The sequence below is a fragment of the Pteronotus mesoamericanus genome, unplaced genomic scaffold (assembly GCF_021234165.1).
Source record: "Pteronotus mesoamericanus isolate MK-2021 breed Mesoamerican mustached bat unplaced genomic scaffold, CSHL_Meso_final contig_53, whole genome shotgun sequence".
NCBI classification, from domain to species: domain Eukaryota; kingdom Metazoa; phylum Chordata; class Mammalia; order Chiroptera; family Mormoopidae; genus Pteronotus; species Pteronotus mesoamericanus.
In genome coordinates this window covers 5,258,615-5,283,307 of record NW_026555195.1, presented here as the reverse complement: position 1 = coordinate 5,283,307, position 24,693 = coordinate 5,258,615, and the positions used below count along the sequence as shown (strand labels likewise).

General features: G+C 42.5%; 1 protein-coding gene across 2 annotated transcripts in view; it reads left to right on the top strand.

The window, feature by feature from the left end:
* Positions 1-24,693, top strand: part of OPCML (opioid binding protein/cell adhesion molecule like) — a 472,446-nt gene that overhangs the window by 345,708 nt on the left and 102,045 nt on the right. For both annotated transcript variants that reach the window (XM_054579472.1, XM_054579471.1), the window contains exon 3: positions 23,336-23,461. In XM_054579472.1, the coding sequence (XP_054435447.1) occupies positions 23,336-23,461 (126 nt within the window). The remainder of the gene's footprint in view (positions 1-23,335; positions 23,462-24,693) is intronic.

The following is a 24,693-nucleotide window of genomic DNA, read 5'->3' as shown; positions in this document are numbered from 1 at the left end:
CCCAAAATTCTTATGTTAAAATTCTAACTCCCAGGTCTGGTGGTATTAGGAAGTGAGACCTTTGGGAAGTGATGAGGGTGGGGCCCTTCCACTTGTGAGGTCTGAGAGCCAGAAGTGAGATTTCACCCAACTCTGCCAACACTTGAATGTCAGACTTCCAGCCTCCAGAACTGAGAGAAAGAAATGTCTATTTATAAGCTGCCCTGTCTGTGGTATTTTGTTATAACATCCCGAATGTGCTAAGACAGGCAATTGTCTTCTCTTTGGACCCCAGTTTTCTCATTTGAAGGATGAGATTTGATCACTGGGAGATTTCTAAAGTCACTTTCAGCTCTAAAACTTTATATATCACTAAATCATAGTTAAGACCCAGAATGTCCTAAAGGCTTTTGAAGGTCCTTGGGTCGGGCTGTGGTGCCAGAAGAAAAATCAGGCTGGATCTATGTTCCTTATAAGCGATCTTAGGTCCACTTTAGGATTAATATGTCCTGGTTCCCTTATTATTAATAATTATACTTTCTATTGGAAGAAGGTATATTTTTGCAGAGTCCTTTAAAGTTCAATATTCCCTCTGAAAAAAAGAGCATCTTTGTGTATCTGAGTTTTCAACAGCAGGTAGGCAACCTCCCCACAGCAGCTACAAGGTGGTTGCGCAAAAGATCACAGGAACTGTTATGTGTCCAGACCAGGGCATGCAAGGGCCCAGAATTCTGATTCAAAACCACCAGGATGGATGGGAACTGCCTTGCTCTGAGAACTTTTGTGCCTTCATCTCCTCCCTTCTTCTGACTTGTGGATTTGTCAGCCATGATACTTTTACAAGCCTTTCTGGAGCTCACACCATTATTCTAAATAAAGCTAAATTAATTTTAATTATCTGATTATTCCTCCTAATCAACAAATTATGTGTTTTTTGTTTTTTTTCTCTCTCCAAGAAGTATAGTTGGTTTATAACATGTGTGTTCACCGCCTAGCTTCTCAAGTGGGCCACGCGGGTCTGAGTTACTCAGTGGCCCTGCCATTCTCTCATGTCCTGTGGGCATTTATGCACTCATTGGGGTCTGTCCGCGAAGGACCTGGATGAGGAATGGTGTCTTCATCAGCACCCCAGGTAGTTCAAAGAAAACTCTCAACTAGATGGAAAGAGTAATGTTCACCTCCAGGGCTCTCTTAGCCCAAGAGTTGGAGGCAAAAAACAAAAACCAAACAAACAAAAAAGCCTTAAGCCCATGTCTTCTCCCTTTATAAATGTTTATTTATTTAGTAGTGGGACCCATGGACAACCCAAGAGAAACTCTAAGACTTAGGACTTAGTCATATGAGCACACGAAAAGGGACTTCCCTGTTTGCCTTTTTACCAAACTCCTCAACGAAGGTTCTGAATGTGTGGAACTTCCCGTGAGTGGAAAGCCCCACGTGAGATCACACAGGTGGGCCTGGTGGAGGGGAGGATGGATGCCATCAGCGGAAAGGCTCTCATCCGGGAGGCCCGGACCTGGCCGTGCTGAGTGACCCCCGTCCTCAGCCGGGCCAGCACTCCGCCACCCGTTCTTGCTCCCCTCCTTTACAAGTGTGCCTGTGCTTCTCAGGGGTGAGCTGGCTTCTGGCTCCTTTGGCAAAATCTTGCTGGAAACAGTTTCTTTGCTGCCAGCCCTGGGAGGCCTTCTGTCCCAGAGAGACTCTGGTCCGGTGCAGTGTCAAAGAGTGAGTGTCAGCCTCGTGCCAGGGCCTGCGGTAAAGTGAGAACCAATTAAAGATTTTGTAGCTTTGGCCTAGAGTTTTTGCTCAAATTAAAAGCAAATAAACTTTATAAACACAGTTTGACGGCTGTGGAACAGCAGTCAGACTTGGAACAAAGGGAGCGGAATTTGGCTATCTGTCAGCTGGAGCTGGAGAGGGGAGCAGTTTAATGATGGAAATCTCAGGTCTCAGCATGCGCGCCTTCACTCTAACACCTGCCGGCCCCAGGGGGCTACAATGGGCAGAGCGCCCCCCGCAGTCATCCCTGGCAGGCTTGCCTTCTGCAGGCTGGCTCTCCACTGCCCTCGCCCCCCCAGCAAAGAGGGCAACTAGCAAAGCGGGGTGGGGAGGGGGCGTCGAAGGAGGCAGTGGATGGTCATTTCCAAGTGAATATCCTTTCTCTTCTCATTGCACATTCAAAACCAAACACAGGAGATCCAGCCCCGCTTCAGGCACTTTCATCTGTGAAGTCAGATGGGCAGAGAGTTTGGGGCAGAGAGAATACAGGGGATCTGGGGGAAATGTGCAGGAATGCATTATTCATCCTGCATTATCAGATAATGAGATGTTCCAAATGAGTGACTCTCCTAGATAACTGAATCTTCCTTTCTAAACATTAGAACTTCCTTTACACTTTAGACAATATTTTTATATTTGTTAAGTGTGCTAGAAGCATCTCTGCCTTGCAATAGAGCACCGTATTCTAATTGAACCATACTTTGCTTACTTATCATCATACTCTAAGCAGAAGTTAATCATGTTTCTCTGCCTCACAAAGAAGACACCTCTTCACCCCTTGTGACCCCGCAGTTTTGAGCTCTTTTTACTGAGGACCCTGCTGCATTCTTTCCTGTAGGGTGTCACCTGTCAGCACATCCATTTATAGCTCTCTTTCCCCTCCTCACTTCTAATCTTTTGTCCACAGTGAGTTAAGAATAAATGGCTGCCTCCAGGGAAAGGCAAATGACGAAACGGATCCTATCAGCAACTTTATATTCTGCATGATTCTACATCTACCATTCGGTTCGGGTCAACCAATAACTGTCTTATGCCTGTTAAGTGAGGATGCTGTGTCTGGTACTGGGGGTTATAAAGAGTGCCCTTGAGGAGGTTGCTGTCCACTCAGGGAAGCAAGCAGATGCTTTTTATTTATCAGTGATATCAGTTAGGTAAGGGGCCTATGTTAGCTCATTGTGTGAAGTACATCAGCAGAAGAAAGCGCAGAGGAGAAACATCTTGAGCTGGCCAAAAAATCCATTCTGGTTTTTTATTTCCCCCATACAATGGCTCTATTAGTGCTTATTTGTATTTAACTTCATTAGGAACAATTTTGTTCGATTGTATTGTGACAGCTGTCATGTCAGCATGCATTTAAAAGAAAACATCAAAATTGGTGAATTTTTGTGCAGCCATTTTACCCTTGAAAATGGAAGAAAACATGCGACATTTTCAGTGTATTATGCTTTACTATTTCAAGAAAGGTAAAAATGCAACTGAAATGCAGAAAAAGATTTGTGCAGTATATGGAGAAGGTGCTGTGACTGATTAAACATGTCAAAAGCGATCTGTGAAGTTTCTTGGTACTATTGACATTTTGGCCAAAAAGTTATTTGCTGTGGGGATGTCTTATGCATCGGAAGATGCTTAGCAGCACCCCTGGCCTCTACTCACTAGAAGTCATTATTGAGAGAGAGCTGACATACCCAAAATACCCAAATCAAAAGTTATTGGTGAATGAAAAATGTGTCTTTTATTTTATGGAAAAAACGTAACAGACTTTCTGGCCAACCCAATAGAATAGAGTGTTTAATTCATTTTGGTGAGAGAGGGTCCAGGAAGCCTTTAGGGAGAAAGTGATACCTGAAAAAGGTTTTATAGGATAAGCAGGGATACCATAAATGGAGAAAAAGTAAATGCTTATGTTCTAGATACAAGGAATAAGAGCTATATCTATCAATCTGAGCATGCTAAAGTCTATTTCCATGTCTCAGAGAATTAAGCATGTGGGTTCGGTGATAACACTGTTTATTGAATTCAGGGTGCTTCTTAAAAACTCTTAAGTGATTGAAGTTGTGATTCAGTACCGACTTACAGATAAATATGGGGAACACTGAGGAACAAGAAAAGGATCAACTCCATAAAGCAGGGACATTTCCATTTCCTCCTACGTGGCAAAGTCTCTCCTGTGAATGGGGGAGTGGTTTCACGTAGCGTCTCAGCAGCCAACTTTGATAAGGGCGCACCCTGGGTCTCCGCATTTTTTATTATAGCATCTGAATCACCTGGGGACCGGTTAGAAATGGAAGTACCCCAGGCCCCCGCCCAGACCTGCTGAATTACCGCTGGGGAGGGACCGTGCAGTCTGTATTTTCCCAAACCTTCAGACAAGTCAGGTGCAACTCTGAACACAGAGTACACGTAAGCAGGCCTAGACTGCGACGGGAACCCTGAACAATCAAGACCTGAAATTAAGAAAACTCTGACAAAGACTCTTCCCCCGCGCCCTGTTTTTGGACTACAGTGCACACGGGATGGCTGACCAACCACACTGGGGTACGAAGGCAGGTTCTTCCGTCGCCTGTGCGCCCCTTGATTCCGAGGGCTCAGAAGCTGTATTTTGTGAGGCGCAAGAAGATCCCATCTCTCCAGGAGACGCACTTCCTGGGACTTCCGGGAAACAAACGAGGAAACTCAAGTGCCACTTTATTTATTGGTTTACTAATGACTGAAACCCGCCACATCAGCTAGCCCGAAGAATCTCTCGCTTTGTCCTGGACAAAGTCTAAACGGGAAACAAAACTTAAATCAGAAGGGGGCAGAATCGGGCAGAGGAGACATAATTGCACTGTTCAAATGTTTTATAGCACCTAGCTTTCCATAATCCATCCAAATCTTTTCTGACAGAATCCAGGCAGGTGGATTCTACCAGTCAGGACACTCCCTCTCCTTGGGCAACCTTGGATAGAATGGCCACTGTCTTCTCAGACTCGCTCTCTGTCCTTTCAGATGTACAGATAGGCTATTTTCAGGTCTTATTCTGCCCTGGGCACCATTTGGGGTATGAAATGTGATTTTGAATTTATAGGATTTTAGCCATGTTCATGGCGTTTATTAATCAAGTTCACGGGGCAGGGTGTGAAAATCTCACTCTACATACAATCCACGTGCATTTAATTCGTCTCTCTTCCAATTACTAGCGCTTATGCGAGGACAGAAGGCTGAAGAAGGAGAGATAAAAGAAAAAGAGAAAATTGGCATGGCTACAGATGTATTCTGGAAAACAGATAAGGGATAAAATCTTGTTAGAGGGGTTTAGTTTTTAATTGAACATGATTCAAGCCTTAAAGTAGTTCACTTCATTCTTTGGGAGTTAAGTATCCTTCTAAACCAGGAAATCTTTTGAAATGTCTTGATGTTTTAATATTTTTAGGGGATTGGATAGAGGAGTGTCTATTGCTTGCTTTGCTCCACTCAGTTGCCATTGTGCAAATATCATTATTTGGTACATAATTACTAATACCCACTGCTTGCCTTATATAGCTTTAAATGTCACTTAACTGAGCGCTTGAGTGCGAAAGACTTGGGTTGGGGGTGGAGGTGGAGGTGCGTCATCTACGGCGCCATGGGCCGACCCCCCAGGGCCGCCCTGCTGGCTCTTATCCCCATCCTGTTTTGGGAGCAGGTGTGTGTGGCTGAGGGTCAGGGGGCAGAATTTCCTGTTCCTAAGCCAGGGCCAATTTTTCAAAATACCCACTTTCCTTTTCATCCTACCCCTTTTCGGGCCTCCTCTCTCCCTCTTTCAAAGGTTTTCCCCTCCTTTCATGTGCCCTTCTCCCGCCTTCCCTAACCCCTATTCTAAGCTTGGCAGGTGGACGAGCCTCGGTCAGAGGAGAACGCAGGACAACTGTCCTGAGTCCCCTGGCGCACCTGCGGCCCATTTATAAGCCCAGCTGTTTCTCTTTGCTCTGAACCCTCCTGCATGCTCATGCCCCTGCTTCTGGCACTTCGTCTGGTGCAGCCTCTAAACGTAATGAGGTTTTATCACCCTGAGAGGCACCACAGCAGGTTTCAGGTCTAAGCTCTCGTTTAGTTTTTGCAGCCCTGGGAGAAATGAAACCCACTGGGGATTCGCCATCCATCACTGGAGGGCCGCTTGGCGCTCCCCCTCCGGCCATCCGTGTATCTAGAGCTCCGCACGGGTCCCACGAGGCCCCTCCGTCTATGTTCAAGGGCTAAACATGGCATCACTGTTAGGGATGTTATCAGTGTCCAAACGCTTTCTTTCTGGGGGTGTTCCCTTCCCCACATCAAGAAACATTAGGAGATACCTAATTTAGGGGCTTAAAAGGAAGCTCCTTCCAATAAAATGGATAGTGTGCTATTAAACTGACCTTTTTCCTAAGAGTCTAAGTCGGACAAAGCCCTCATCATCACACTCGGAGGGAGACTTTTATGTTCTCTAGAGGTGACACGTCATGATACTTCCTGTTGGTCTGGGAACCTAGCCGTTCACTTTGCCAAATGCTCTGCTTGCCGTTTCTGAGACTCTCTGGTCATCGCGATTCTCTCTGCCTCCTACTTGAATGTACTGGCAACCAAGACATAGGGGTGCTCCCACTTCCTTGCCACAGAGGCCTCCAGGCCACTTCCTCTGGCTCATCCCCCCTCTTTCAGAATCCTGTCCTCTTTGTCCTGTGAGGGACACCTGAATGGCTAGGGGCATGATCCGTGCTAATGTGGCAACCTCAACTGTTCTGCCCTCGATGATTGCATCTCCCTACCTGAACTGAGTAGTTACTCCTGGGCATCTTCCAAAGAGAAAATATGGTATTTAATCAACTTTAGCTCAGATGAAGCGAGGGCCGCAGTCCCTCACTTGAGTACATGCGGGGAGTGATATCTCACGTCCTCATCTCTGCATCCCGCAAGCCTCTGACATTTTCTCTGCTGACATATATTTAAAATGGCCTTTACATTTGGCACTCGAGTTTATGAGAAGTGCCAGTCCACAGGTGTGTTTGTTTGCAGAGACTAATTATTAGCCTGACTCTTACGAAGTGCCTCTGGTCCCAGGCCCCTCTCTCCTGCCACCGCGCAGTGGACGGCGGGTCCGCCCGCGGTTCCTTTGCCCAGGCTGAGCTGGACGTGCACGCTCCGCCCACTGGGCAGCACCTGGGACATTTGAAACGATCGGTGTGTGACCACACAACAGCCTGTTCTAAGCATTGTATGTGTACTGATTTGTCATCTTTACGTCGTTCCTGCATTTTAGGTACAAACTGCATGCCTACTTTATATATTTATAAAGATTGAAGTGCAAATAAACTCCCAAGGAAATGATAGTTCCAGGAAGTGAGCCAGGCCCTCTGGGTCCAGAGGCTGAGCTCTAACTAACACGGTAAATTTACTCTCATTCACATACATAGAAAGATAGTTTTTTTGTTTGTCTGTTTTTGTTTTTTGTTTTTTAATGGAAGCCTGTTAACCCTAGGCAAAGGACATAAAAAGAAAGTCCACTGAAAACAGTGCACATCATCCTTACATGTGTAAAATGATGCAATCAAAGCCACACAGAAACACCATTTCTCATGTATTAAAAATGGCAAAAAAAAACCAAGTTTAGTAATAGATGCTCCTGACAAGACTGTTGGGGAACCAGGTAGCCTCAGAGATTGTTAGTAGACATGAAGGATGGTAAAACCCCCATGGGGGGAAAAAATCTATCAACAGCCATTGAAACTATAGATGTACTTGCACTTTAAACCAGTACCTGTTCTGAGGTTCTACCCTCTACAAACACTTTGACGAATCCCAAACCCACACATGCATATATGCGTACACAATAGATTGTGTGACATTGTAGCAGCTAAAGATTTTAATGGAAAATAACTCACACACCTGTGAATAGAGCACTACTTATATAAACTATAATACATGTATTCAAAGGAATACAATGCAGCTAGGAAAATGTATAATGTGCATTTTTATAAATATGAAAACAGTATATATACTCTCCTACCTGAAAGTAAGCTGGTGTTTGAATCATGTAAATGTACTGATATTTAAAAAGATGACATCAAATGATTTGAAAACAAGATGCTGTGTCGCTCTCGGAATCCTGGGGCGCTCTGAGCCTCTGGCTGTACCTCTTTTTATAACAAAAAAGAAGAACATTCCTCTATGCCAGCAATTCTCAGCCCGTGTGCTGCAAAAAATTTTAAAACAAGCACTACCTGACTATTTAGTCAGGGGCATTGACTTCTTTTTGCTTAGATTTTCAAATTAAAAAAAAAAAAAATGACAACAGCCAACACAACAATACCTGTCTGGTGTATATAAATCAAAATTTCACCTAATTTTTGGTCAGATTGACAAAAATATATATTTTTGGTGTGCCACAGAATTTTAGCAATCTGTGTATGTGTATCTTGAGATGAAAAAGGTTGAAAATCGCTGCATTTTGTGAAACTAAATGTTCTTGGTCAAACCGCTCACCGTATTACCTCTTCTTCTGACACTCAGCTGTAGAACTGTAGCTTAGTTATTGTTCTTTCTTCCTCATGATAAATAAAAGAATGGGGAGAATTAAGTATTTCTTTTCAAACCTCCCCCCCGAGAGCGCTATAATCAAGTTGCAGTGCAGCGGCATCCCCGCTGCCCAACATCCGTACATGTCCTTGATGTGCCCCTGTGACATCATAGAAGGCAATTGCTCTCGGCCCCCAACAATAGGCACATAACAATTATCCAGGACATGAAGTGTATAAAAATAGATAGTGTTTAATATAACAATTGAAAAATATCATTAGAAGATGCATCAAATTAAATTGATTTAAAGGCTGCAAAACTGAAATGTATGATGAATGTGCCCGGGACTCGCTGGAACTGCAGTTTGGAGACCATACAAAGCCTGGACAGGGGCCGTCTCTTCCTGCTCAAGGCTGTCCTTTCTGTCAGCTTCCCTGAGTATCCCAAGAAATGTCTGGGTGTGTGACTTTTTTCGCTCATACCTGGGAGCTGGGGTGGGTGCGGGATGCAATGCAGAGCACTTAGGCTAATTTGCCTAAGTAGAAAGAAAGTAAAGACTTTTAAGTAGAAAGAGAGTAAGGACTCCTATTTTCCCTCTTCACATGCCCCTTGAGGTTCCGGGAAGGCCAGGCAATAGGCTTTTCAGGACAAGTGCCCTCCTGGTGTAGCTGAAAGTACTGAGCTCGAAGCAACTCCCATAAATATCAATGGCTTTTTACCTGGCATCCCGGCTGAACCTTATTAACCTAAAATAGTTTCTGTGCTGGTGACACCAGAGCCTCTAACAACCGTTTAGTCGGTGGCCCCAATGCTTAATGTGTTTTAAACGTTTTTTGGCACAACCGCTTTCTAAAAAGGTTTTGCACAATATTTTCAGCCTGAGCTGTCTAAAATAGTACGACACACTTGTTGCTGGGGATAATGTTCTCCGTGATAAAACACCTGCCATTATTATGACATGCTAAATATTTAAAGATAGTTTCAGATGTGTTTTGTTTTTGAACAGAACAGGAACGTAAATTCCTGGTGGCTGAGTGGTGAGTTCAGGAGATCTGACCGCTCTGTAAATGGTGTGAATTATTCCTTTGGACGCATCCCATGACACTGCAGTCTAGAGGACTGGGAAGCCACTTTTTTTTTTTTTTTCTAACATCCTTTAATTGCTTTTTGCTGGGGCCAAGGATATTTATGGGTTAGGAGATTGCCAAGTTATTTATTAGATGGAGTATCTAGGGATAGACTAATATAAATCACTTAGGCTGGTATTGAATATACCAGACACTCAGTAATTTAAAAAGCTTTAATAAAAATGCTAAAATATGAGACTTGTCTTTGGCTGTAATGAGACTCAGTTATCATGTTTTTATCAGCAATATTCAGTCATGAACCCCTCCCCATTTTCCCAATGTAAAAAAAAAAAAAAAAAGTGCAGATGCGATCCTTATTTCCAGACTTTTCAGATTTGTAGGCATTGAGAAAGGTTTCAAAGACTTCAGAAAAGATGCACATAAAAATTGTATTGGGGCCTAACGGCTGACTTCCTGACGCTTAGAAATCTAAGCATGTTCTTTCGCATTGGAAATCTTATCTTTTGCGGCCCTAGCATGGTAGCAAATCTAAAACACGGGGGATAGCCTTGGCCTGTGAGAAGCTGACGTGGTGTGTGTCTGGCACCGTGGGGGTCGCGTTGCTGCGCGCACTGCAGCCCCGTCCCACAGCGCACAGAGTCACAACTCGCTGGACTTAGGACCAGCGGATCTCTGAGAACCGAGACTGTAGCTTCCAATTCTTTTGTGGGAACACTGCGTTATAGGTGTGTGCCATTCCACAGCTTTAAAAATATACATACCTTATAATCTCATTTATTCCTAACTAAAGGCTTTTGCGGGAGCTGTTTCCCTCCTCGTGTCACGAGCGCTGCAACCGTGGGTCACGGGGAGGAAGGCCAGCGCCATTTCCTTACAGCAGCGACAGAAGAGTGCGGCCTGGGCCACCGGTCCCACCCACTGCCTTCCAGGGCATGATCTAGCTGCGGACAAGACAGGGACACGAGCCCACTCCTTCAAGATTTTACTTAGAAGGCCTAGCTTTCTCCCAAGATGAAGAGCTTCTGTGCCTGATCCCAGAGAATTTCTTTGTACAGTTCTATACCAGACCTGGGCCCACGATGAGCACATATTGAGTACAGGGGTGAGGTGGGAAGACCTACTCTTGGCAGCACAGAGCAAGGAGAAAAATAGAGGAGGGAAGAGCAGGGCAGGGCATCACAGAAGGGGAGGGCAGGGGAGGGGAGGAGAGGGAAGATATTGGGTTGGCAAGGAAATTACTGGGGAGAATGCAAACACTGAATATTGATGGAGGGCCTGAGGATGAGGCCATGTTTAAAGGGGCAGCCAGCTCTGGTGAGATACCACCTAGGCTCCAAGGTTGCTGTTCAAGTGAGCTGAGCACAGCAGAGACTTGCAGCCCTTCCTTGTCATCAGAAAGCTCTGGGCCGGGGTGTGGGTGTCACAGCAGGGCCGGAGCCAGTCAGGGAGGCATCAAGAGGTTGGGTGAAGCAGCCCCCACTAGGGGAGCCTTCCAGAAGGGCAGAGACTGGGTATCGAGACTGGGTTACAGGACAGATTTTGAAAAAAAGCCATAGCAAATCTTACTTTCCCTCACCCATCCTCATTCAAAATAAGGCATTTAAATTTGGGACAGGGAGAAAAGATGGGTATGCAAAGTAATGCCAGAGAGCATATCCTTACAGGTCTGCTGGGCAGAGAAAAGTCAGGCATGCCTGGAGCTGATGGCAGGGCTGGGGTGTGGTCATGAAGTCCCAGGTGTGGACACATGCAGCCCAGTTCTCGGCCCAGGCATCTCTTCCCACCTGCCCCTGCCAGGAATGGCTTCCACATGGCGGGACTGAGGCTGAAGACCAGATGCATCAGTGAGTCTGCGTGAGACACTGGAGAGCAGAGGCAGATGACATGGAGGAGGGAGTGTCCCCTCTCACACTTCTTGCTTGCATTGATATTCTGTGACCCAGGAGAGTAAAATAAAGTGTCCAGAAATTTGAGGCAGAAAATGGAAAGAGGCTGGTGATTAATGAGATACTGGAACAATACGTGCATGAACTCGTTTGGTGTTACCGCCTACTCAGCGGGACAGGTGCCGTGGTGTTAGCTGCTCAGACAGTTGAAGTGATAGCCACTTCTGCTCCAAACCCCACAAGAATTCACCATTACCTACTACACTGTGTCCAGAATCAAAAGCCAGTGGGCTGAGGTGCAGCCAGGCAGACTTGGGTGGCATCAGGCTGTAGCTTTGAAGTGGCAGAGACCTAGGGGTTGAAGTAGGTCAGAATTGCCTACAAATCTCAGCCTCTCCTCTTTCTGTCAAAGGACAAAATAAGTGATTTGTGCCAAACTTTTTGTGTGATACTGCCTGACGTTTATGAGGTCCTCAAAAAATGAGTTTTTAGCAAAAAGAAAAAAAATGCAGAAGTAGTATTAAATATTTACCATGTATCAGGCACTATGATAAAACCCTATTTATAATCATTTACCAGTTATTCCTCACATGGGCTGTTTGAGTTGCCTAAGATAATGACCCTGCTTTGTAGTTGGGAAGACGGAGGTTGAGACATTTAGGAACTCGTTCAAGGGCACTATGGATTAGAGAGAGCCCTGATTACGTTAACTGATAAGGACTATGACAACTATGACAAAGTTAAAACGGAAGGCTAGAGAAGAGGAGAGGTCTGAAAACAGTGCGTGGCTGGGGGGCGGTGCTGACATACTGAGGGTCCTGGTGTAAGGGAAATAGTTGGGTTAAAAGAGGTAGGAGAACTTGCCCCCCACCTCACAACAAATGCTCAACAGGGTAGGGACTAGAACCAAAGTGTTTCCTTAGCTGCAAAATGAGGGCGTTGAGCTAGGTGATCTCTGAGGTTGCTTTCTGGCTTGAAAATTGTAAAATTTAAATTAAACCCCATGGTTCTAAGTGTGTGTGTGGTGAGAACTCTCAGGAGAAGCAGCGCTCATGAGAGGTGAGGACAAAAGGGCCTTCCCTCTGGAGGGCATCTCCATGCGCTAGAAAGAGCAGAACAGGGTAGAAGGACCCTTTGACTACATGTCGTGTCTCTGATTGTGGTCAGGTGCTTCAATTGTCAAATTAAAAAAAAAAAAAATAGCCTGCCCCAGACTATGAATAACTTCTGTAAGAGACGCCATAGACACTACCACTGCAAAGAACCTCAATGAAACCTGAGTGGTCTGTGACGCCGCCTGGTCCCTGCCACGTGGCCATGTGCCTGCAATCCATGATCATGGGCTCTGATTCCCCCCGTTTCTCTGATCAAAACAAAACCGAGAAGAAAAAACAGTGAGGATGCAGCTGGTCTAATCTTATTCAGTATGTTCTAAGGCCGTATCACACCAGGACATAGTGGAAGTCCGGTTCACACTCAGAATCTATAAAACCGAATGGAGTGGCTCCGACCCTGCCTCCTAAGCATTAGGCTGTGACCTCAGGCTATGAGGCCTCATTCAAAGTCTTTGGCTGCCCCCCAGTGCATCCTGGGAGATTGTGTTTTCTGTGAAACTTCATTGCACTGCCAGCTAAACTGAGCACACATTGACTGAGCACCTACTAGACGCCAGACATTGAGAGGACCTCAGGGATCCTGATATGGGCAAATAGAAGCCCTTGATTACAAAGATCCCCCAACCTAAGGAGTGGGAAAAAAAAGAAAGAAAGAAAAAAGGCAGTGTGAGAAGCTCTCTGACTCCTACCACACATCTTGCCAATCCCCAAGCTGTTTCGTTTCCCCCCTAAGCGCCTCTCACATCAATCCCTCTCCACCCATCTCTCCTGCTGCCAGGCTGGCCCCGGCCACCGCCACGCAGTGCTGCACAGCGGCACAGCCGGCCCTCCAGTTCCCACTCTTGCTTCACTCCTGTCTGTCCTCTGCACTGCAGCCAACTGTAGCTCATTCTCAACATTGTAACATCTTTCCTCATTTCTCTTTTAAAAAGATCAAAACTTTAGCATTTTTTTTTTTTTGAAGAGTCCATACATCTGTCTGTGTCCATTCAGCTTCCACTTAGGAGACTTTCCCCTTTTCACTTCTGACAGTTGCCCCAGCGAGCCTCGCGTCCTGTCTCTGCAGAGCCTTTGCGGATGCCACCCCCTCTGCCCAGCTCTGCCCAGCTCTGCCGGAGGCAAATCCGTCCTGCGGACTCCCTGACCAGGGCCGGTCCCCCGCGGCGGGCTATCGCGGCCTGCCGACCCTCCTCGGAACACCTCCTCGGGGGTAACCGTGCCGTGATCCTCTGTGCATCTGTCAATATCAGTGTCCTTCTCTTGACAAAACTCTGTAATTGGCATAAGAGAGGAATCTTGTCTCTCCACGTTTCTCACCCCAAGGTAATGCCTAGGACACAGTAGACACAGACTAAATGTTTTAGAATAAATATATTACGTCATGATGAACAAGTGGCCATGGAGCACAGCCTTGCCTTCATCTCTGGTACAAGGGAGAGCTGAGGGAGAGAGGGTATCATATCTCAATATCAGTTTTCAAGCATGAGTAGGACTTGAACAGGCAGAGGAGAGAAGAAGACACGAAGGTAGAGTCATGAGTGAGCATGGGTGCTTCGGGCAAGGCTGACGTGGGTAGGGCAGCATGAATTGTCTTGAAAAAGGAAGGGGAAACAGTGGACGTGCAGTGACGGAGAGATGGAGAGTTAAGCAGATGAAAGTTCAGTATTATGCAATGAACTATTCATAAAATGGAAAAGGTGTTTTCTGAGAAACACATGGGTTGGCTTTCTTTCTTTCCACATAGTGCAAGAACTTCTGGTTCTACCTTTCAAGAACTGACAGGCCATGATTTTTTAAAAAATATCTTTATGGACACATAATTCATATACCAGAAAATGCATTCTTTCAAAGTATACCATGTACTGGTTGTTAGTGTGTGCACAAAGTTGTGGAACAATCACCACTATCCCATTCTAGAACATCTTCATCAACCCCCAAAAGAAACCCCATTCTCATTAGCAGCCACTCCCTGTTTGCTCCTCTCCCCAGACCCTGGCAGCTACTGTACTTTCTGTCTCTGTGGATTTACCTTTGCTGGACATTTCATGTAAAGGGAAATCATACAGTGTTTTGTCTTTCTCTCTCTGGCTTCTTCCACTTAGCATAATGTTTTCAAGGTTCATCCATGTTAGAGCAGGCATCAGTACTTCATTCATTATTATTGATGAATAGTATTTTACTGTATGGATACACTACATCTTGTGGATGCATTCAGTTGTTGATGAACATTTGGGTTGTTTCTGCTTTTTGTCTATTACAAATGATGCTATTATAAACATTTGCGTACAAATTGTGGTGTGGACATATGTTTTCATTCCTCCTAGGCATCTACTTAGGAACTGAATGGCTGAGTCACATGGTAATTCTATCTTTAACCTTTTGAACAACTACCAGACTGTCTCCCAAGGCAGCTGCACAATTTTACAACTCTACCAGCAATGGATGAGGGTTCCATATTTTTACGTCCTCACCAACTCCTGTTATCATTTGTCTCTTTGATTGTTGTCGTCCTACTAAGAGTGAAGTAGGATCTTATTGTGGCTTCACTTTACATTTTCCTAATGAATAAAGATACTAAATACTTGCTTATGTGCATCCTGGCCATTTGTATATCTTCTTTGGAGAAATGTCTTTTCAAATCTTTTGTCAATTTTTTAAATAGGGATTGTGGGTTTTTTATTGTTGAATTATAAGTTTTTTTAAATATATTTTTGATAGCAGTCCCTTAGCAGATATATTATTTGCAAAAATGTTTGTCTTTTCTGTTGGTTTTCTCTTTTACTTTCTCAATAGTGCTCTTTGAGAAGCACAAACTTTTCTTCAAATTGAAATTTTCAAATCTGTTTTTGTTTTTAATTTTGATGTCCAATTTACCTATTTTTTACTTCTTGCTGTGCTTTTTGTGTTATATTTAAGACACTACTGCCAGATCCAAAGTAACAAAGATTCATGTCTACAATTTTTTGCAATTTTTATCTCTTACATTGAGGGATTTGATACATTTTGAGTTAATTTTTGGATATGATGTGAAATAGGATTCTAGCTTCATTATTTTGCCTGTGAATATCCATGTGTCCTAATACCATTTGTTGAAAAGAGCATTTTTTTTCCTCATTGAATTGTCTTGGGACCTTGTTGAAAATCAATTGACCATAAAAGTATGGATTTTTTTTTTATCCTGGATACTCAATTCTATTCCTTCGATGTATATTTCTACGCTTTTGTTAATTTTTTAATAAGGAGTATTTCCTAAGTATGTATTGAGAATTAAACTAAATAATGTATGTAGAGCCCTTAATGTGAGACTCCAGGAAATAGACACTTGCTCTTTCATTATCATTCTTAATGCTGTTACCAACTTGTTCTCAAGAGTAGCCCCCTTGTACTTTTAATGTTGCTAGAAGATCACTAAATCTCAGAATTTTAGACCACAAGAGGTTTTAGAATTCACAATGCAACTCTTTCATTCAAAACTAACCCAAACCAACAAATGAACATCTTGCACATGCACACACACATGTGTGCATGCACATGCACACAGAAGCACACACATATCCTAGCCAAAGGAGTTAAGGGATTTACAAAAGATCATGCAGGTATGGATGCATCGAGGTTAGAATCCACTCATCCAGGCACTTCATGTAGTCTTTTGTCACTGTATCATATTATTTAAGTATACAGAATTTGGCACAACCTAGCCTAACATGTATACTACAATTCTCAAATTAATCTTACCTCTAGTTTGTAAAATAAGCCCTCTTGTTAGAATAAATTTTAAAAGGTAACCCTAGAAGAATAAAACACTCAAGTTTTTTAAAGTCTTCACTGTTACTTTTGTAAATTAGCCTTGAGTGTTTAAAGTGTAGCAGAAAGCATTTCATATTTATGTTAGCTTTCATATGGTCTCAATTTTGTTACTCTCTGGGGATAATAATGACAAGAATAAAATAAAAACAACAATAATAGCTATTTAAGTCTCTTTAAAATAATTACGTCTAAGAGCTGTTGAGAACAGGACATGTGGGTATCACTTATTCATAGAGTCTCCAGGAGTGAGAGCTGATTCAACAGCATATAACAAACACAATCTCCATGTCCCTGTGTTGCAAATATTTTAATGCCCATTTTATGGTAGAGAGGGCTGAAACTTAATACCTCAAGAAACTTTTTCAAAAATCACACAGAATATAGATGGGAAAAAAATTGTAGTCAAACTTTAGCCTCTGTGAGTCCAGATAACAATACATGTATTTCTTTTTAAAACAGTGCCATTCAGTCTTAAATAAAACCCTTGAAACATGATTTTCAAATACTGTGACTGGACAAGTACAGGATAGAGTCATAATAGATGGATCAATGCCCTTGAATAACAGGACATGGTGCTGAAAGTGTGTGCTTTCAGCCCTCTAGAAACAAAGAAACAAAAAATCCCTTAGAAGAAAATATATAAGGAAGATTGAAGTAATTTCTTTGTACAAATGTGTGTGATGTGTCTTGTGTATTTGCATAGGTATAATGGTCCAGCTGAAAAGGAAGAAATTGGCAATTATTTATCAAATATTTATATTTTGCTCTGGAAGCATATATAATGAAATCTTGCTACCTATCCAAAGCCATTTTCACCTATAAGTCCTGCCTTAAAGCTGAAGGAACTGAAGACTTAGAACATGAGCAATTAGGCACTGATTAAGTTATTTACCTGATTCTAACTAACATGAATAATATCAATAATGAACATATAAAAATAAATACTAACAACTAACATTTATTAAGTACAAATTTACTTCTAGGCACTGTGTTACAACAATCTAGAGGGATGTATTTTGTTGTCTTCATTGTACAGATGAAGAACCAGGGGATCAGAGGGGTTAAGTAAAAATTGTTCAAGGTTCATGGGTCATTGGGCTCCAGAACCTAAGCTGTGGTTCACAGCCTTTTATATGGCTTTTGAACCATATAGGTGGTGCTAATATGTCAAGAATCACAAATTTCAACCCCCTATTACCTTTGCACAAGAAAATATTTTGTCTTTAGGAAAACCTTTCTAACTCTGCTTTTTTCTCTCATAAGTATATAATAATATGTTAACATAGTATATATAGTAGACATTTATTCACGCAACACATATTTTATTAAGCACTTATTATGCACTAAGTATAGTTCTAAGTACCGAGAATATAGTGGTTTATAAAGTATGTAGTTTAGAGACAGAGAGACTTTAAACAAATAGCCATGCAAATAAATATAAAAACACAAAACTATGGAAGTATTATTGAGGAAAATTTGAAGGTTAAGGACAAAACAAAAGGACCTGAATTAGATGGTTGGGGGAGGGACTAGGGTTATTATCAAAGGCTTCTTTGAGAACGAAACATTAAAACCAAGCCCAGGAGGAAAAACATTATATAAGTAAAGAATAGGGTGGAGAGTATTTCAAGGGAAGGAGAGGGCAAATGTCAAATTTCTAGGATGGAAAGCAGTTGACAAATTGTATGGTACCCAACTTTAAAACCCATGCATTCATACATTACCGTTCGAGGAGGGGAGGGTTTTCTCGTTTGTCAGGCTTTGTGTTGCATGATAGGAACACAAGGATAAAGACAGCAGATCTCATCTATGGACTAGTTCCCTTGCAAAGATAAACGGTATGCTAAAGAATAAACAAGAATGTTTTGGAAACAGAAGAGAGAGAAACTAAGGCATCATAAAGGACCTCACATTTGAGTTGAATGTTGAAGGACAAGTGTGTGTGGCACAAAACTAGGAAAGTGTTTTCCCAGCAGAAGGACTAGTGTAAAGGCACAAGCAGGAGAGAGTAATGTAGCCCCAGAGAGATGAGTGGGGCTCCTTGCTCGAGAAGGGGAAGTAGTCACAGGCTGTGGCCAGACTGTGAATGGTTTTGCAAATTCTGTGAAGACATTTGGACATTACAATTTTAACAAAAAGCAGATGTTGGGGTGTCAAGCAGAAGCAAGATATTTAAGAGGTAACTGTAGTGGGTGTATGGACTTTAAATTATAAAATGGTGGCAGGTTGAGAAATAAAGAGAGTTTTGCAATATTCCAAGCAAGAGAAGATATGCTTCTCACCTAAGCCAATAGCAGTGAGATGAGAGAGGAAGGGGTAGGTTCAAGACATACTAGGATGTTTAAGAGTAGTTGGCCACACTGAGGGTAAAGAGAGAATGTGTAACCTCATGGTAACTCAGAGCCCAAAGATACCTTTGGAAATCTGCCTCTTCCTCAAAATACCTTATTGTAACTTGATAAAATATTTTCTGTATCACTTTCTGCATGTGTATGTATGTAAACAGAGAGACAGACAATATTATACTATGTTTATATCTATACGGACATGTCTACATCTATCTCTCCATCCCTCTGTCTAAAAGGACCACAAGTTGAAGTAGTTGCAGTTGTGCACTGAACCATCTTCACATTTATTACCTACCACCATCACGGTAAAGATGGACAAACGCGTGTACTTACGAGCAGGGAAGGGGTCCCTAGTGTCTGCTGATGTGGCAGGAAACACACTGTGCCATTTGTAATCCTTTAATGAGATTCTTGTATGTCTTATCATTTTATTTGAGTAATTTTGGCATTTCAGATAAGATTGTTAAGCATTTTTACCCGTGTACTCATAAACGCTAGCTATATATTTTGTGTAAATATATATTTATTTGTTTGCCACAGGTAAGTGCAGATTAAACAATGTTCTACCTTCAAAATATGTAGAGGCATTTAAAGTTATTTGCATGAATAATGTCACAAGGAACTTAGCGGTGCATATATCTTTGTAAGTAGATATTTTCAAATTTTTCAGGTAGATACCCAGAAAAGGGGTTGCTGGGTCATATGGTAACTCTATTCTTAATCTTTTAAGGAACTTCTATACTATTTTCCATAGTGGCTCTATCAGTTTACATTCTCACCAGTAGTGAATGAGGGTTCCTTTTTCTCTACAGCCTCTTCAACATTTGTTACTACTTGTCTTGTTGAGGATAGCCATTCTAACATGTGTGAGGCAGTATTTCATTGTAGTTTTGGTTTGAATTTTCCAAGACATGGAAACCACTGAAGAATTTTTGATAGGTGATTGGATAAAGAGTATGTGGTACATGTACAATGGAATACTACTCAACCATAAAAAGGTGAAATACTGCCATTTGTGACAGCATGTTGCATCTTGAGAATAATATGCTAAGCAAAATAAGTCAGACATAAAAATTCAACAACCATATTTCACTCATATGTGGGATGTAACATGAAAGCAGCAAATGAACAAACAAGACAAACAAAAACTCATAGACACAGATAACAGTTACCAGAGGAGAGGAGGGAGGGAGGGTTAGTAAAGGGTACAGGAGTCAAATATAAGGCAATGGAAGATGATTTGACTGAGTGGTAATCACACAATGCACTATAGAGTGGATGTACCATAGAATTATACATTTGAAACCCATATAATTGTATGAACCAATGTCATCCCTACAAATTTCACAAAATTAAAAAGGAAAAAACAATCATTTCCAAGTGCTCTTTTTTCCAAAAAGTTATCATGAAAACAAGGGAAAGATCATAATAGTATTGCCAAATTCATTTGATAATTAAAATCAAATGAAAAGTGCTGAGAGCCTCCTTTGGCAAGCGATATTGGCCCAGAGAATGGTCCAGGAGATAGCAGGGTGACCGAGGTGGACTCTGCCCGCAGTTGCACACAGGTTCTGGGAAGCAGGCTGGAATGAGATGGTTCTGTTCATTTCGGTAAGTGCTGTGCGGGACGATACGCAGGGAGGGCATTCCAAGCGGAAGAAAGAGATACGCAAGCATAAATGCTGTGTTTGGGGGCAACGATGGCGGTTAAACAAAGAGGAAGCACGATTTAATGAAAATAATTCTTCCATTGGTTAACCATGTAATTGGGGTGAATTACTTAACCCTCCCCATGTCCCAGTTGCTTCATTTTTTTTTAATTACAGGTTACATTCAATATTATTCTGTATTAGTTTGAGATTGTACAGCAAAATGGTTAGAAAATCATGTATGTAAGAGTGAGGATATTTGTTCTATTTATCTCATAATTCTTAAATCCATGAAATAAGACTTGTGCAAGCAATTTGAGAATAATCAAGTTACATATTAATAAGTAAAACACATTATTGTATATTACACATTAATAACAAAGTAGCATAATTGAGAACAGAAAGAACTTTATTTTCTCTCAATTTAATTTTTTTACTGGCTACCCACACCCTTTGTCTTTTCTTCTTTGAGAAAATAACAGCGAATGCTCTAGACGTGCAGGAGACTACTGAAGCATAGCCTGGGGCTCCGTGGGGGTGCCAGAGTACCCTTCCCAATTTCACTCCCTCCTTATGGGTAGCATTAGAATGAGAAGGGGGAGGAGGAGGTCATGTTGAATATCCACATGGAATATTACAAATATCTTTTAATCCAGGACCCCTCAAACTATCAGATGAAGATTAAATAGATAGGCTTAGAATTAGGAGCAATGTGGAAAGTTATGCCCCTGAGCATCTTAGCTGGAAGGTACCAAATCGGCCTTCACTGACCTGATGATGTTGATGTTACACACTCATCCCCTTACGAGGGAGACTCTTGGTTCTCAGGAAAGAGAACTTCAGATGGCCTGTCACACACAGCTAAAGCAGACATTATTCTGAGGCTATTTTGGAAGGTGCACTGAAGTTGTTGCTTTATAAAGGTAAAAAAAAAAAGTATTGACATGTCTAAGCTCAGAACTATTTTATTTTAACAAGCTAGAAAATACTGAAAAATAGGTAGTACAGTTTTCTCAAGAGGATGCAGTGCAGTTAGAATGTGTACCAATTTTTTCCCAGAGTGTATCTGGATAAAATATGTGCAATGAAATTTCAGGGCAAAATCAAATGCAGGAATAATACAAAATGTGGCAGATTTATAAGCTAGGTAATTTTTATTTATTTTCTAATGTGGATTCCCTTAAGAACTCAAATGTTCTACATGTTACTTACAGCTTCTCCTTGAAAAGACTTACCTCTAAGGTCTTGGCAGCATAAAACTTCAAGCTGCATCATCGTCTGAATTGAGCATCCACCATAATTCTCCTTTGCCACTGACTCAGGGTGGCACTAGCTCTCTATCTGGATAGTAATTAATAATTCATAATTAACCTGGCAGTTTAAATAAATCAGCATAACCATAAGCTTGAAGCATCCTCCCTCTGTTGTCTTCCCTTTTATTTTAAGAATCTAAAAGAAAACTGAGTAGAAAGATTTAGGTATCAGAAATTCTCCATTAAAAGCTTTGCTCTCCTTAGTTTTTTAGATGTGTTCAATCTGTTCTTCGGACAAGATGCAACAGCAGAGATGGGTGAGCCCCTTTTCAGGATTTGAGGGGAGGTGACCTTTGAGGTCTCTTGATATCTGAGTCATACCTTCTCAGGTAGAAAATGAAGAGAAGACAAGGAAAAGCAAAACTATAGCAGTGCTTGTGTGTTGCCAAGTTCCCAGGAAAGAAGAAAACCAAGTCCAGTGTTTGCAGTGTGGTCTTACTGAGGAGGACTCTGCCTGGAGATGAGCCTGCCAGTGGGTTGGGGCTTAGACGTCAGGGGGCTTAAATTAGTTGTGCAAAAGAGGGTGTGTGTGAAGCCTCGTGGGCAATGGGGAGCTAAAGGAGTCCTGCAGGGGACAGTTTCCTTAGACAGTGCCTGGAAAGGCCCCTCTGGCCATATGGAGGAGGTAGGTTGGAGGGATCCAAAACTGGAAAGGAAACAGGTGGGAGGATCCAGGTGGGAGGCAATTGCCATTGTTCCTGTGAAATTTGCTGAGAAACCCAGCCAGGGCGGTGGCGATGAGAAGCAGGAGTTGAGGGGAATCAGGGTGTGTTCCGATGCTGACTTTTGAATTGAATTGAAAACAAGGGCTACCGGTTGGACAAGGCTGACAGCAAAACCGGGGATCCTGCCAGCCTTTGAGCTCCTCAGGGGAAATGGACATGGCCTCGGGCCGTGAGAGATCAACAGATTGTAGAGAAAGACATTGTTATTGCTGTCTGCCTTCCTCTCTGTTGTCATCTCAGGAGCTTACATCTACTGAGGGCTTCTTTTCTATCAAGCACTCTGCTAAGTCATTGTTTTAGCTAAACCTCGCAACACAACTTGTTTAGCCACTACTACCATCTGCATTTTGCAGGTGAGGATACCAAGGCTTGAAGCGGGGAAGGCAGTTTACCTTGCCCCGGGTTTTCAGCAGGAGAGGAGCTGAGCTCTGGAGCCCTGCTCCTCACCATTGGGGAGTGATGCCATCAAGCTTATGTGTTATAATCCATCTTATGGTGGCAATAGCAGCAGGGACAGTGGGTTGCTAGCGGGCTAGGAGCAAAAGCAACTATGATTGGGCAGGTCAGAGACAATTAAAGGAGATGTTTTAAGGAATGAGAAGGAATTTTCAGGTAAAGCAACGTAAAAGGAAAAAATCGCAGGATGAAATAATCTGTGCAAGATCAAGGAATGTGAAAGCGTCCAGGATGCTCAGGAAATGGTAACTAATTTAGTGTGGTTGGCTTTTGAAAAAAAAACAGCTTAACTGGGGGCAACGCATGACTCTCTGCTTAGGTCAGCAATTCCACTAAAATAAATGACTGTGTGGACAGACAGGAACTCTTAGACAACTTTATAAGTAGTTTCCTTTTGGTTTTGCCTTTCAATCAAGAAGCATTAATGCCCTTCTCTTCAGTTCCTGTGCTTCTTCCCCACCCCACACACATACCTGCCTCTGGCTACAAGACATAAAAGCAATGTAAGTGTTGTGTTAGTGGCCACATCCTTGGCAAATCGAGAAATCTGAAAATTATTATTGAGAAAATACTGATTACAAAAAAATGCTATATGAATATTTATAGGCTAACGCCTTCTTCTGAGTGTAAAGAATCATTCTCATTCTCATGCATTTATTCTCTTCTCTGTTTCTTTACAGTTCCTCCACAGATCATGAACATCTCCTCAGATATCACTGTGAACGAGGGGAGCAGCGTGACCCTGCTGTGTCTTGCGATTGGCAGACCAGAGCCAACTGTGACCTGGAGGCACCTGTCTGTCAAGGGTAAGGCGTTTACCTGTAGAAAGTTGTTAGAGTTAGTATATTGAAGACTTGATCCTCTTGCACAACAGAACCTCAGGAATTGGAAAACAATGCTGCACGGTAACAGAGTAATGTAAAAGCAAAGGCCACATGCATCAGTTGTTGAGTATTCTATTCCAAACAAAGATTCATAGAAAATGTTACTGACTTATTATTTTAGTCATTTTTATGACCTTAGCACACTTACGTTTTCTCAACTATGAAGAAGAAAGGTGCCATAACAATAACTTCCAACAAATAAATTAATTTCTCGAGGTAAAGATTGTGTGGGTTAGTGGGTAATTTGTTTTGTCCTTTCTTGAAGGAGAGCACTAGAACACTAGTGTCCATTGAAAGCTCTGATGCTATTGTGTATCCAGGAGGAAACGGACCTCCTCGCTCAGTATTTTCAGGACATTTACCTATAGCCACGTGTGTTTGGCCTGTACACGAATAGTCCTCTTGAGTAGAGGGGTGAAAGGAAGGGTGAAGTGCTCCTGCACCTGCCTGTGCTGGGCCCTAACTGACTGGTATTAAAACATGAGTACGATCACCTTCAACTTAACAGGAAGGGAACCAAAAGGACAAGGGGCCCTATCCCCTTGGAACAAAAACTTGCTCCTTGTAGAACTTGAAGAGATGGACACCAAGCCACTTGATATATATTTACACTGTTGCTAATAGAAACTATGATTAATTCTAGAAATTATACAAGAAACAAGTGCTCCCTCAGTCATTAGAAAATCTAAACATGAAACCCAGTGAGGAGGAAAATCTGTGGAGTATGCCTATCTGTGATTTTAAAATAATGTAGCTCTAGAGAAAACATAGAAATAAATCTTAGTAACCTTGCATTAAAAGTTTGATAAATTTGGCTCAGTGTTCTTTTCCTACAGCTGTCATAACAAAATGCCACCAACTGCATGGCTTAGACAACAGAAATGCATTTTCTCACAGCCTAGACACCCGGGATGAAGGGGCAGTCGGGAACGGTTCCTTCTGAGAACAGTGAGGGACAGTCTCTCCCGTGCCCCTCCCCTAGCTTCTGGGGACTTGCTGGTAAGCTCGGGGGTTTCTGGATGCAGAGGCGCATCAGCCTGATCTCTGACCTGCCTCGTCATGGTCTTCTTCCTATGGGCATCTCTCTGTCAATTTTTTTCTTTTCATAAAGACACTGAACACAATGGATCAGGGCCCACCCTAACGACCTCATC